Source organism: Seriola aureovittata, chromosome 24, assembly GCF_021018895.1.
Source record: "Seriola aureovittata isolate HTS-2021-v1 ecotype China chromosome 24, ASM2101889v1, whole genome shotgun sequence".
Classification (NCBI taxonomy): domain Eukaryota; kingdom Metazoa; phylum Chordata; class Actinopteri; order Carangiformes; family Carangidae; genus Seriola; species Seriola aureovittata.
Genome location: NC_079387.1, coordinates 11893542 through 11908541, shown reverse-complemented (window position 1 = coordinate 11908541; position 15000 = coordinate 11893542). Strand labels below are relative to the sequence as shown.

General features: G+C 45.7%; 1 protein-coding gene and 1 long non-coding RNA gene across 4 annotated transcripts in view; both read right to left on the bottom strand.

Annotated features, from left to right (window-relative positions):
- The window catches only part of LOC130165479 (uncharacterized), an 8318-nt gene extending 3279 nt beyond the window's left edge, over positions 1-5039 (bottom strand). Inside the window, exons 1-4 of one of the 3 annotated variants that reach the window (XR_008826804.1) lie at positions 4989-5039; positions 2588-2800; positions 2131-2215; positions 1895-2020 (exon numbers count right to left, since the gene is read on the bottom strand). This is a non-coding gene — a long non-coding RNA (uncharacterized LOC130165479). Of the gene's footprint in view, positions 1-1894; positions 2021-2130; positions 2216-2587; positions 2801-2904; positions 3151-4988 lie in introns of those variants that run through there. The other 2 variants (XR_008826805.1, XR_008826803.1) reach the window with 2 other exon arrangements.
- A 2873-nt stretch (positions 5040-7912) lies between these two features.
- LOC130165404 (BCL-6 corepressor-like) overlaps positions 7913-15000 on the bottom strand; it is a 34171-nt gene continuing 27083 nt past the window's right edge. Inside the window, exons 9-13 of the mRNA XM_056370650.1 lie at positions 13910-14076; positions 13480-13625; positions 12274-12351; positions 11408-11591; positions 7913-9677 (exon numbers count right to left, since the gene is read on the bottom strand). Coding sequence (XP_056226625.1) covers positions 8321-9677; positions 11408-11591; positions 12274-12351; positions 13480-13625; positions 13910-14076 — 1932 coding nt within the window. The 3' untranslated portion in view covers positions 7913-8320. The remainder of the gene's footprint in view (positions 9678-11407; positions 11592-12273; positions 12352-13479; positions 13626-13909; positions 14077-15000) is intronic.

Here is a 15000-nt window from a genome sequence, read left to right as displayed (position 1 = left end):
CACACACACACACACACTCACACACACACGAACACACACACACACACACACACACACACACACACACACACACACACTCACACACACACGAACACACACACATTTTTAGTCTTCCATGCAACACTCTAATTGCCTGTGTGTGTGTGTGTGTGTGTGTGTGCGCGCGCGTGTGTGTGTGTGTGTGTGTGTGTGTGTGTGTGTGTGTGTGTGTGTGAGTGTGTGTGTGTGTGTGTGTCTGTGTGTGTGTGAGTGTGTGTGTGTGTGTCTGTGTGTGTGTGTGTGTGTGTGTGTGTGAGTGTGTGTGTGTCTGTGTGTGTGTGTGTGAGTGTGTGTGTGTCTGTGTGTGTGTGAGTGTGTGTGTGTGTGTCTGTGTGTGTGTGTGTGTGTGTGTGTCTGTGTGTGTGTGTGTGTGTGTGTGTGTGAGTGAATGCGCGCACACGGATGTTTTTTTCTCTCCGGCTGATTCTCGTCTGTTTTTCTGTTTCAGTTTGAGCGGATTCCCAGCAGTAAAATAAAAAAACAGTAGAATCAATAGAGACACAGTTTTTACAGAATAAATATATAAACTATCAACAAATTAAGTCTAAACCAGAGTTTCTCAAAGAGTGGTCCGTGGACCACCAGTGGTCCACAAGCGACCCCTGGTGGTCCGTGAGTAAATCTGTTAAAATATCATGTTTCTCAAATATGTGTATGTGTTGATTTCAATATTAAATGTAAATTTGTTCATTATAATTTGAACTGGTTGTTTTTCAGTGTTGTCTGTTTACTCACGTAGCTACAGCAGTTCAGTGAGTGAAAACATCGGAAGTTAAGCTGTTCTGTTAAAGCTCAGCTGGACTTGTCGCCTGTTGACGGATCAATGAACTCAGCTGATCAATCAAATGGACACTAATCGGATGATCGCAGCACCAGCTGTGTGTTCAAAGATAAAAGTTGTACCATTAAATTATCAGTTAAAAGTCGAGATAACGTCGTAGTGTAACGAGGAAAAATCTAATATAAGATCAAAGTTTAAAGTCGTAATGTTTGAGAATAAAGTTGGAATCAAATAAAAGTGATAATGTTTTAAGACAAAGTTGAGGTGTAGCTAACATGTGGCTACACAAACAACCACAGGGTGGTGCTGTTCCTCTTTGAACTCGTTCTGGCTTGACTGACTTTATTTCTAACAGCTGCTGTTTCCTCTCAGGCAGGAAGTTCGTAAAGAACAAGCTGCTAAAGCCAAACATTGGGTCGAAATTCTGGTGCACGTTTAGCATGTGAAGAATTATCATTGATTGAATTGAGTAACTTTATATAAGTGAAATGTTCGGTAACAGACTGAATTCAATCAGGTGAAATCTGATGATTTTAACGAAGTAAGATGGAACCTGTGGAATGAAATCTTTCCTCATCCACATCAGAAAAGACTGGAGGACGTGGGGGAGGAGGAGGAGACGAGGTGAGGAGGGAGTCTAATTGATTTCCTCATTTTCCTTCCCTGAAAAGAGAGAGAGCAGGTCAGACGAGTGCTGCAGCGGGCGAGCGAGCAAGTGTCTGCATTACAGCGGAAGAGAGAGAGAGAGAGAGAAAAGAGAGCGTTGAAGGCTTTGGCAGTGAAGCATGAAGACGTGTGCGTGTGTGTGTGTGTGTGTGTGTGTGTGTGTGTGTGTGTGTGTGTGCACAAGAGAAGGAGTGAGATCGGAAGGGGAGCAGGCGAGCGGGCGAGCGAACAGAGAGGGGGAACCTTGAAACCGTCTTGATTCCCTCCTCCATTATTCTCTCTCTCTCCCATACAAACACATGCTGGCTCGTCCTCATGTGCACCCGTCTGAACCTCTCTCTCTCTCTCTCTCTCTCTCCCACACACATGCAGACACATCCTCACTCGCCCTCATGCATTCCTCTGAACCTCTTCTGTTTGTTCGTCTCATGCTGTCAACGCCTCCTCGAAGGTCGACCTCGCTGACCTCTGACCTCTCGCCTTCCCGCTGACGTGTAAACACTGAGCGACCTCCCTCTGTTTGAAAGATGAGAGCTGAGAGAGGCAGCAGTGAGGAGAAGACAGTGTCTCAGCTCCTTTCAACTTTCTCTTCTTTTAGTTTAGAACATTTAAATAACAGGAATATAAACATATAATATAAATACCTTTATCTGCTCCTCAGCTCAGGCACATCCTGACTTGATCCTGGAATCTGTAAAATGATCCAGTGAGCACTTCGTCTGGAGCATCCTGAAAATAACACGCAACACAGATACTAATATCTGCAAGTCGGAGTTACGACTTTTCAGATTTCAAAGTTCTACTAGGACACAACAGCGATCCTGAGCTGGTTGTGATCATTAACTGTTTCAGACCAAGCGTCAACACTGAGCTGCAGTTCCTCTAACGGCCACTAGAGTCTGGCTCCAACACTGAGTCAGTCCCCATAGACTCCCATGTTAAAATGTCCAACTTTACAGCAGAAATAAACATGTTTACAGCCTGGTACAAAAACTGTTTTGGTCTCTAGAGATAATTTCCTCCTTCATGACACCTGTTTATATAACTCACCTGTTTATAGAACTCACCTGTTTATAGAACTCACCTGTTTATAGAACTCACCTGTTTACATTTTATTAAGGACTAAAGTTATGGAGGATTGAGGGGCGTGGCCTCTTTGAGTGACAGGTGAGTGACACCCAGCATGCACAGAAGTCTCAGCTCCACACACGCCCCTCCCCTTTGACCATATTTGGATTAGCTGGGAGTTAGGGGGCGGAGTCAGACACGTCCAAGATGGTGACGGTGGAGCAGCTCACTCTGAGCTTCAGACACCTGTGGATCAGACACAAAGGAGAATGAGTTTGGAATTCTAACTAACTAGAACTAATTCAAAACATAGAGGCTTAATGGAAATAAAACTCAACATGGAGGCTAACCTCCGCTAGCAGAAACACCGACCTGTGTTCACACTACACTTCTGCAGACTCACACTCTGACCACTGTAAGTCTGTGCGAGGTGACTCGTATTCAGCCCTCTACAGTTTCACATACACACTAAGTGCTGACTCGCATTCGGATGCCGGCTGTTTGCAACACACACACTCCTCTCCAGCGCTGTGTACACAGACGGACTATTCATCTTCCCCCTCAGCAGCATCAATAAATGATGGCTGCTCTCTCTCTTTCTCCCTCTCCGTTTAAATATTCATCGGCAGCGCTGCTCGTCTCGCTCGCTAAACAGCCAGACGACCCCCCCCACACACACACACATACACGCACACACACAGGCACGCACACACACACACACACACACACACACACACACACACACACACACACGCCTCACTGTGGCACATTAGCAATTCGATCCGTCATCTTCGGCATCAGCGCTCGGCAGCTACACACACACACGCGCACACACACACACACACACACACACACACACACACACACACACACACAGGCATTCATACATCCACACAATCGCAGTTACACACTTATTATACACACACACTTATGGAAAAACACACAAACACACAGCGAAGACAAAAAGACGAAGAAGCAAATGGCCGCTTTGACTGCAGTGAATGAAAGTGTGTGTGTGTGTGTGTGTGTGTGTGTGTGTGTGTGTGTGTGTGTGTGTGTGCTACTGGGGGAGGTGATGGCGAACACGACGCCTCTGAACGCTTCATTTATCACAACTTAAAGGAACAGTGGTTCAGACCAGAATCAGATGAAAGGATGGCTGCAGGACGTGTTTAGCCTAGCTTAGCACAAAGACTGGAAGGAAAGGGAAACTACTAGCCTAGTCGAGCCATTCCAAGAACTTTAAAGCTTCTGTATGTCAGATACACACAATAGCACCAAGTGTAAAAGTGTAAAAACTTTTTATATTTTTGTTATAAAAAAAAAAAAAAAAACCAATAAAAACTAAGTAGCTGCTTAACAAGGGTTAGCTACATATGCTAGATTTATGTGGTGAGCCCTCTGCATTTGGCATAGCACAAGTTAGCTTCAGCCAGTCACACATGCATGAGAAAACACACTCAGACTAAGGGTAGTGGCTATGCTAGCTTGGACTAGTCACAAACTGAGTATGCTAACACTTAATATCAGTTCATTTAAAGCAGCTAAACTTAGCCCAGAGATGCTAACTGTGTGTACATAGTTTTTGCACCATAAAGAGCAAGAATTACAATATTGTTTTGGAGCATATCAAGCTAGCATGCTATTTGGTTCTTGAATTTAGCGTACCGTTGCTTAGCTACAAAAACCTAGCGTAACATTGGATAACCTAACACCACTGAGCTACAAACAGCTAGCATGAAGTAGGTCATGCTAACTGTAACTTTGTAAATTTATATGTTTAGTGTTTATAGCAGGCTTTTGTAAGCACACAAACAAACAAACATAATGTCAGATGCTGTTTGTAGCTTCTTCTTTGTAGCATAACATCGGCTAGCTACAAATGGCTTCAGACATGTAGCATCTGTGTTTAGTTTCTTTAATCAAAGCTGCTCACGTCATGTTTTTATCACGTCAGCTGAAATGACAGAAGAAGAAGAGTCAGACTGAGCAGCAGTTTGTTTGAAGCAGATACTTTTGTCTGTTTGTGTCGAGGAAACTGACGTCAGTGATGTTGACACAAGGACGCAGCCAGTGTGTACAATGTGTAAAACACACACACAAACACACACACACACACACACACACTGTATGCCCTGTTTATCACGACTTCAGTTCCAAACACACACACACAGCTGGTTGAACCTCCCTGTGGACTCATTCATATTTCATTAGCACTCGCTCTCTTTTCCTTCACTACACCTCCGTCAGTCTCCCTCTCGCTCACCTCGCTTTGTATTCATCTCAACCTCGTTCTCTCTCGTTCGCCGTCTTAAAGAAGGAGATTTTTCTCTCTAATTAAGCTCCTTTCGTTGCCATGGAGTTTCACAATAATGGTGTGTGTGCGTGTGCGTTGCTCAGTGAAAACCACTGTTCAAAAAGCTGGAACACTCACCCAGGAAGGAAATCAACCACATCATTGATCCAGTCATCTTCAGCCAATTTCTGGAATTAATCACAGATCAATTTAATAATTTAATTTATTTAATGTGTCACCTAACAAACTAATTAATCAACCAATTAATCAACTAATATATCTAAGAAATGTGCAAGAATCAACCAATCAACCATTTTATCAACAAGCTGGGAACTAAAAGCAAGTAACTAGCTGCTGAGTTAGTTTATAACTAACAAAGCTATTTGTAACACCTCACCAACCAGTTAACCAACCAGTTAACCAACCAACCAACGTCTTACCAACTAACTTTACCAATTAATCACAAATCTGACTCTTGATTCTCAGTGAGGGAAACGCAGAGTGTGTATGTGTGTTAGTGTGTGTGTGTGTGGTGATGTCTTCACTCGCCCACACGCTTTTATACTGCTGGTGTGTGTGTGTGTGTGTGTGCGTGTGTGTGCGTGTGTGTGTGTGTGTGTGTGTGTGTGTGTGTGTTTGTGTTTGTGTGCGTGTGTGGGTGCGTGTGTTTTGTGAGATGTGAGGAGTAAAGTGAATAATGTGTGAATGACTCATCCTCCTCTTTTTCTGTGTGTTAGAAACACACACACACACACACACACACCAGGATAAAAGGGTACGGACGATCGACAGGGAAGAAGACAGGGTCGAGAGAGAGAGAGAGAGTCCATTCATGCATGCTTTATGTTCTCTCTCTCTCTCTCTCTCTCTCTCTCTCTCTCTCTCTCTCTCTCTCATATTAGAGAAAAATAGTTCGTCCCAGTTTTTTCCTGAGGCGAGTGAGTCACCTTGTTACACACGCACACACACACACACACACACACACACACACACACAGTATTCAGATACAGTCTCTTCAGACCCTTCACTTTATTATGTTGTAGGTTTAATTGTAAATGGATAAAACTCAATAATCCATAATGACAAAGTGAAAATTATAAACCACACAATTCAATGATTAATTGGAAAATGTGTAACTAATGATTAAAATAATAAAATCTGCACACCCCCCACACCCCCACCCCATCACAATATTTCCCCTCACCACCACCTGATGGAGGGAGGCCGGCGGCCCAATCACTGCTGTTTAATTTCCCTTTAGGCAGAAATTAAATGTTGGTGCGTTTCATGGCACTGCCTTTAATTAGAGGCTGTGAAACATTCACACACACACACACTGAGCTCATGTTAAGCTCTGAATAAAATGCAAATGAGCGTCCAATTACACACCTTAACAACAGCACGTAAACACACATGTAGTGTGTGTGTCCATGCATTTAAACAGTCACTTACTGTCTGTGGAGGAAGAACTCGGTAACATCAAGTTCAGAATGTCAAAATATCAAAATATAAAATACTCATTATACAGAATATATCATACTATTGATTTATAATTACTGATGAAGTCAAGAGTTCATCACTTTAATCATTAGCTCCGTTTAATGACGTCATATTAAAAAAGGACATTTTTGTACCCACAGCAAGGGACATGAACATGTAAGAAAAGAATGTAGGCGTAAAAGTATTTGTCATAATCATCGATATCTCATCACACAGAACCAGTTTATGACTATGTGAAGCAAAGCATCATGGGTCACCTGTCTGTGAAAATTCATGCCTATAGCCTCAACCGTTTTTGAGACATTAATGATTTCATTTAATTATTTAAACCATTCGTTTTAACGCCCTTAGGCCCGTGGGAGCGTATACGCTTCCAAATATGACGTTGTCTATAGTGCGTCATTACTCCGCGACCGTCTGACCTAGTTTCTCAGAACTGGCGCTTTCTAAAAAGTCCCGCGTGAGTCACTGACTTCGATACACTGACATTTAAAGTTATGAAATGTGAGGAATATTCTTACCGTTTGTCTGGTGCATTCTTGTGTGTTTGTCGATCGTTGCTTTTCCGCATTCTTTCCCAGTGACGTCTAGAGCGACGTCACTCTAATTCGATATTCCTATTGGCTCCAGTGGGGTGCCGTCATAGCCAATCAGAGTGTCTGATTCAGAGACAAGAATGGGAGCAGTGCAGTGTAACTCTGAGCTCAGTGAGGAGAAGTTTTCTTTCTTTATTATGGTTCGCTGCTTTTATCTAAAAATAAGGAAAAATTCAGGTTCTGTTTTTGGTGTTTGTTGAGCCACAAATGTGGAAACAGGAGCGAGTTAAAGACTTTCAGTCTGTATGAAGGGAGATATCGGCGGAGGACGCAGTAGACATGTGTCGCCACACGAGGGCGCCCTCCACCTATTTATGACGAAGTGAAGCGTAGCATCGCGGAACTACAGGGAGTAACTGTAATCTCCTGTCGTTCTTCTTCTCCTCCCTAAATGTGCTATTTTATCAGCCAGATTATTACAGCAGGTGTGTTTTGGTATTTCTACAGTCAAAAATGTGGAGCGAGTTAAAAGCTTTAATCTGTTTAAATGTAAACTGGTCAGCCGGGATGCATTTACACATAGAAGAGGTGTCGCATCCACTCTCCTGTAAGAAAGACGGATAAATTACAGACATCTGGGTTTATAAAGTTGTCCTAATTAACTGTAACTCTTTATAACGCTAATAGTCATAAGATAGCTAGAAATTGCTAACTAGTTTACTGTAACCTTTTGTAATTTGCTAACAAGTTCAAAGAAACTATTAGCCAGTTAGCTGTGACTTTACAGCGCTAGCAGATACTCTGTAAGGAGAGAGTATAAACATATATTAATTAATTAATTAGCTGTTAGCTATACACATTTATCATCACAGCTAACAGCTAATTAATTAATAGCTAACGGGTGTAAAGAACAATAAGTCTATATTCTCTATAACAGCTATAGAGAAACATCTGTAATGCTATACACGTTACTGCTAACAGTTTTAACCTTAATTTAACTTTAGCTCAGAGACAAACTCAGACAGATTCCTTCCTCATATTTATTGGACAATAAATAGTTTGGTGACGAAAGCCGACAGGATGCTGAATACAAAATTACACACAAAGGTAACAAACAACCTCCATGACTAGAACCAACCACGCAACAGAGACCGCATCGTATTTACACCAGAACAAATTCAAGAACCAGTGATATCTGTACCCATAAATAAAAAAGATGCATATTTACAGGTTACATACAACACACACAATACTGTCACCTTCTCTCCAAGCAGGATGTACCGTCCTTTTCAATGTCCAAATACAATGTTTGCTCTTTTACAGTCTGTACATGTGTTTTAATGTTGTGTTTATGGAACACAGTTCTGTAGAGTCTTTCTCAGTCACTATGTTTAAAAGTCGGGCTTCTCATTTCAATGGTGGCGCCTTGTTTTGTCATGACCTTGTTTTAACCCTGGCGCCCTTCCCGACGACCTTCCCTTGTGCTTTCTTCACATCTCTGCGGACGACACTTTCACCGACCTTCATGCCCAAGTCCCGGATGTGGACTCTGACGTTGCCCAAGTTCCTTTGCCAGGCAGCGTCTATCTTCGTGGTCTTACCTCCCTGGGTGTCACAGGAGTTAGCTTCTCTTCTGGGGGCTGTGCTGTTACCGCCCACTCTCTTTATTCCATGGCGTTCCCACGTGTTAGTGTCTGGTTTTGCCGGGCTGGTGATCACAGCGTTCTTACTTCTCAGTCGTTGTGGTTCCCAAATTCTGCCGCCGACTGAAGAACCTGGGTTTGTAGGTTCCAGAACCGCACCGGTATTACTCCCTTGATCTTGTTGTTTCCATGTGTTAGCATCCACTGCGTCGTCAGAATCTGCAGGATTAGCATTTCCAGAGTTCTTACTCCCTAGTAGCTGTGGCTCTGACAGGACGTCGTCATCAGGAGTCACAGTGTTCCTGCTTCGTAGTCGCTGTGGTTCCCACATGCTAGCACCAATGGCCATATCAGACTGGACGGCAGCGACTCCCGTGGGTTTACTTCCTTGTCGTTGTTGTTCCCACATGATGGAGTCAGTTTTAGAGTTGGAATTAGCAGAAGTAGCAGAATCAGCCCCCCCAGGATCCTTGCTACGTTGTCGTTGTTGTTCCCACATGTTAGAATCCATCTTGGAGTCCAAATGAGGACAATTAGTAATCCCAGCACTCTTAGCTCGTAATCTTTGCAGTTCCCACATGCTAGCACTCATTGTCATGTTTGGCTTTGCGGTATGAGGATCTGCAGCACTTTTACTTCCTGGTTGTTGTGGTTCCCACATGGCAGCTGATTTAGTTTCTGTCTTAGCTGCCGGAGCAGAACATCCCAGACTGTGTTGCAACACATTCTCCCCTTGCGCAGCAGGCTGTGTCGCCCCCTGTCGCTGTGCTGGGAACAACGGTGGAATACGCTGTGGCGGTCTTGGTGAAAGTCTTACCGAGGGTCTTGGTGGTGGTGGGGGCGGTGTCGGAGGTCGCAAAGCTTTCAGCGAGTCCCAGCGACTGTCCACGAACTCCAGGGAAGAACCGAGCATGCCGGCCAGCTCGGGCGTGGCCTCCACCAGCTCCAGAGGGTCTTTGACGTCGGGCCTGAAGGAGGCCAGCTCCTGCTCGTCAGGACCCGTCAGCAGCTGCGACAGCGACGCCTGGCGGTAGAACTCGTCCTCAGGGATGGACTGCACGTTGAGCTGAGGGAAGAGGCGCCGGAAAGACCGAGACGTCATCCGAAGGCGACCTAAGACATCAGAGAGGAGGAGCCAGTTCCTGGGGCTGAAGGAAAGTGAGAGAAGGTGGAGAGAGAAAAGCATTTTATGTCCATGTCTTTAAATTTTACTTCTTAAAGCAAGAAGAAAAGAAAAGAAACGTGAGACGAAGAAACAAGTTTCACAGAAGGACTGAAGTGTGTTTGATTATTGATTAAATATGAAATTATTGCAAATTTTGAAATCTGGTTCATATGAATGTCAGAGAGGAAGAGGAGGAAGAGGAGGAAGAGGAGGGAGGAGAAGAGAAGGAGACAGCTTCTCTTTTATATATTCTGCTTTTGCAGCCGAAGGCAGCCTCCACATCAATGGAGCTGTTATTGATTCACAATGTCTGTCAATGTGTGTGTGTGTGTGTGTGTGTGTGTGGTGTGTGTGTGTGTGTGTGTTCAGCTTCCTCTGCCCTTGGCGCACACACACACACACACACACACACAGCAGCAGACAAGGCCACATGTTGCTTTAAAGCCAGCTGCTGCTGGAATATTAAACAACCCAATGAATGTGTGTGTGTGTGTGTGTGTGTGTGTGTGTGTGTGTGTGTGTGTGAATACATTTTGTTTTGAAAGCATCTTTGTGGAGAGAGGACTGTTTGAGGGTTAAGACCTGGTTTAGGGTTCAGGTTAGAATCAGGATCAGGATCGACGAGTGTCCTCACAACTATAATAAGCCCAAAATGTGTGTGTGTGTGTGTGTGTGTGTGTGTGTGTGCCTGGTGGCCTTGTATCCAGGAAGAGCCATTAATACTACATCAGACACGAGAGAGAGAGAGAAGAAGAGAAAGAGAGAGGAGGAGAAAAGCGACAGGGGAGGAAGACGAAGTGGAAGCCAATTAGCCGCGTCGCCACGGCGATGCAATCCTCGTTAACGACCTCTCCGTCTGTCCTGCCTTTATCTCTCTCCTCCCTCTCCTCAACAGAGGAACTTTTCTCTCTCTCTCTCACCACCCTTCATTCGCTCTCTCTCCCTCCTCTGCTATTCCCTTCTTTCTTTTCTAAGCTGCTTTCCACCACCTTAATTGGTGTCTGAGTGTGTGTGTGTGTGTGTGTGTGTGTGTGTGTGTGTGTGTGTGTGTGTGTGTGTGTGAAAGAGAGGGAGATGTGTTGGAACAACACAGAGAGAACGTGTGAGTGTGAAGAGAAAAAAAAACTGTGAGAATAAGAAAAGACAAAGTGTTTGTAACAGCGGGTCTGATGTGGTCTGATGTGGTCTGATGTGGTCTGATGATGTGGTCTGATGTGGTCTGATGATGTGGTCTGATGTGGTCTGATGATGTGGTCTGATGATGTGGTCTGATGATGTGGTCTGATGTGGTCTGATGATGTGGTCTGATGATGTGGTCTGATGTGGTCTGATGTGGTCTGATGTGGTCTGATGTCCAGATCCAGTTTGGGTTCCTCTAGTTAAAGTCTCTTTAGGTGTTGATCCTCTAGTTCTTGTTTCTTAAACCCAGTTTGTTCAGTCCTGGTTTTATCCCTGATGTTCTTTGACCCTGGTCCTGGTCAGGGACCATGCTGAGTCCTGGTTCTGGTCTTGGTCAGGGACCATGCTGAGTCCTGGTTCTGGTCTTGGTCAGGGACCGTGCTGAGTCCTGGTCCTGGTCAGGGACCGTGCTGAGTCCTGGTCCTGGTCAGGGACCGTGCTGAGTCCTGGTTCTGGCCCTGGTCAGGGACCGTGCTGAGTCCTGGTCCTGGTCCTGGTCAGGGACCGTGCTGGTCCTGGTGTTGTGGGACTTACCCCTGTGACAGAGACAGCTGGATGTTGTAGCAGGGGAGCAGCGGTCGGTCGGACAGCTCGAACTCGAACACCTCCCTCCTGGCCCGCTGCTCCTCGTCCTCCTGCTCCTCTTCGTCCTCCTCCTCCTCCTCTGGTCCTGGTGGGTCGGCCAGGATGTTGTAGACCCCTCCTTCACTGGACGCCTCTGTCAGAACACAAAGAACCAACAACTGAAAAACAGTGTTCAGGTCTACGTCCGTCAGTCCACGTCTCACCTGGTTCTTCACCCCCAGGTTTTACAGAACTGCAGTCCAGTCCAGTCCAGTCCAGTCCAGTCCAGTCCAGTCCAGCCCAGCCCAGCCCAGTCCAGTCCAGTCCAGTCCAGTCCAGTCCAGTCCAGCCCAGCCCAGTCCAGTCCAGTCGGATCTCCAGTAGTCCTGATTCTTCAGTTCTATCTAAGATGTCTATATAGACATATATGTCTATACATATATATATATATATGTATATGTATAGACAGTATATATTATATATACATACACATATATATATATATATATATATACATACACACATATATATATATATATATAATATATATATATATATATATATGTATGTATGTATAGACAGTATATACATATATGTATATATATACATATATGTATATATATACATATATGTATATATATACATGTCTGTACATCCCAGTTTAAAGTTTTATACTTTCTTTATTTCTAACTTGTGTCGTAGTTGTGGATCATCTAGAGTCAGTTCCTTTAATCCTAAATTATTTATGTTTCCCCTGACCCTGTGTGTGTGTGTGTGTGTGTGTGTGTGTGTGTGTGTGTGTGTGTGTGTGTGTGTGTGTGTGTGTGTGAACTAACCGCACACGGCGCTGCCATAAAACTCCCAGCAGATTCCCGGATCACCCTCCGACCTTCCCTGGAGGTCAGAGAGATAGTCTGCAGAGAGCGAGAGGCAGAGAGTTAGTGGCTTCTGTGGTCGATCAAAGAGCCGACCAATCAGAGAGGATGAAGGCAGCAAGATGAAAACAATGGAGCCACACACACACACACACACACACACACACACACACACACACATACACATACACACACAGAGTGAAAGATGGGAAGAAAAGGATGAGTGTTTGTGTTCAGACGGTGCCGGCTCGTCGCCGTGGCGCTTGGCGCTGAGTAGATGGATACTGGCAGGAGTGTGTGTGTGTGTGTGTGTGTGTGTGTGTGTGTGGCAGTAAGCTGTTCTGGGATTCAGCAGCCAAGCCTCATTAAACCCCTCTGGAGAGAGAGAGGAAAAAAAGAGATGGAGGGAGAGAGAACAAATACAGGCAGGGAATGGTAATCAGACAGGCTGGCGAGCGAGAACACACACACACACACACACACACACACACACACACACACACACACACACACACACACACACACACACACACACACACACACACACACAGAGTCAGGCTGCATCGTTTCCCTCTCGTTTTTCCTTCTTGTTTCCACCGTTTCTCTCTCGTTCTCATGTTTCTGTTTTTTTCAGATAATTTCCTGGAAACTTTCCTCATAATTTCCTGTTAATGAACATTAATGAAGCTGCTGTTAATTATCACACTCTTTGGTTTTAAGTGTCCACAGTCACAGAGCGGGAAACGACTGTGGAGGGTCGACTCTGGGTTTAAAGGAAAACAGGAAATTATAAATTAGACGAGAGAAAAATAATTCATAAATAAACGTCAATATCCATCAGAGTTGCCTGGAAACGAGCCTCTTCAGTTCACATGTTGTCAAAGATTCAATGGTGATAAACTTAAAACAGCCTGATGAAGTGTGAAACAGGTCTGAGCGAGTTTCACCTCCAGCAGCTGAACACAACATGTGATCAACCCCAACCGTCCGTCCCTCAAATCCTTCCCTCCTCTGTCTGTGGCCCTGAGCTCTGAGCTCATTGGTTCCTACTGAAGACACAACTCCTGCTGTCCACTGTGTTACTGTTAATAAAGTTATATTCAAACTGACTTGAAACTTCACACACACACACACACACACACACACACACACACACCCTCCTCCTACCCTCCAGGAAGGTTTCCATTGCAGCGCTGTGGGTCATGTTGATTGGCCCTCGTCCAGAGTAGGAGGTGAGGGTGGGGTCGGCGCCGCAGGCCAGCAGGAAGCGCACCACCTCCACATGGTCGTTCTCCACGGCGTCGTGCAGAGGCCTGATGGGAAACAGAGAGGCAGAGGCTCAGCTACACGATCTGATGATCAGCTGTTTGTCAGCTGAGTCTCTGATTGGTCAGAAAAACCAGTTGTCACCTGGGAAGTCTCAGTCTGAAACAAAGTGTGTATCAACTGATCGATTCAGCCAGTGAAGGTTCGTCAATATGCAGATGATGCAGTTACTTAAACAGGAAGTGACCTCAGTGGAAGCTCCGCCCTGGTTGTTCTCACATTCACAGCTACGACGCTCTGATAAACACGCAGACACCTGATTGGCTCGTACCTGGTTCCGTCCTGAGCGCTGCAGTTGACGTCGGCTCCGTGCTCCACCAGGTGGCGTACGATCCCGAGCCAGCCGCGGGCGCACGCCTCATGCAGGGCGCAGTAGCCGGCGTTGTCTCGATGGTTGACGTCGCAGACCCGTCTCTCCAGACAGTACAGCACCACCTCCTGGACACAAGGAGACGTGGAGCAGCCAATCAGAGCAGAGCGCTCATATGATGTCGACTGAAGGTCAACACACCGTGTACAGATCAAGATGATGTCATTAACAACGTCATGACTCGTGGTCACAGACAGACATGATTTAAATCAGAATCTAAAACAGTATTGATCTCCACAGAGAAACAGGAAGTAAGAAAAGGGGCGGAGCAGCAGTCAGTGAGTGTAGCAGATACTGGGCTTCTTGAGGTGAGAACAGGAAGTGACACGTTAAAGGTAAAAAGACAGTTCCACCTTAATAGAAGAAATGAGGAGACGAAGGATGTTCAGAGAAACATAATGAAACTTCCAGCCGCTCTCTGCTGCTGCTCAGTGTGTGTGTGTGTGTGTGTGTGTGTGTGTGTGTGTGTGCGCTGTGATGGATGACGGCTTCATTTGCAAACTGAGCTCGTTAGCTTCACTGCTGCACCTCAACGGGGGGGGGGGGGGGGTGACAGAAGCCGTCACACTGAAATATTCAGCCTGTTCTCAACAGATTCCTCTTCACACACAATCTCTATCAGGTCGTCTGCCTCCACCTGACCACACCTGTCATTAGCCAGGGTTCATCCTCTGAGGAGCAGGAGGAGGGAGGAGGAGGGAGGAGGAGAGAGGAGGAGGGAGGAGGGAGGAGGAGGGAGGAGGAGGAGAGAGGAGGAGAGAGGAGGAGGGAGGAGGGAGGAGGAGAGAGGAGGAGGGAGGAGGAGAGAGGAGGAGAGAGGAGAGGAGAGAGGAGGAGAGAGGAGGAGAGAGGAGGAGGAGAGGAGAGAGGAGGAGGTGAGAGGAGGAGAGAGGAGGAGGAGGAGGAGAGGAGGGAGGAGGAGAGAGGAGGAGAGAGGAGAGAGGAGGAGAGAGGAGGAGAGAGGAGGAGGAGGAGGAGAGAGGAGGAGAGAG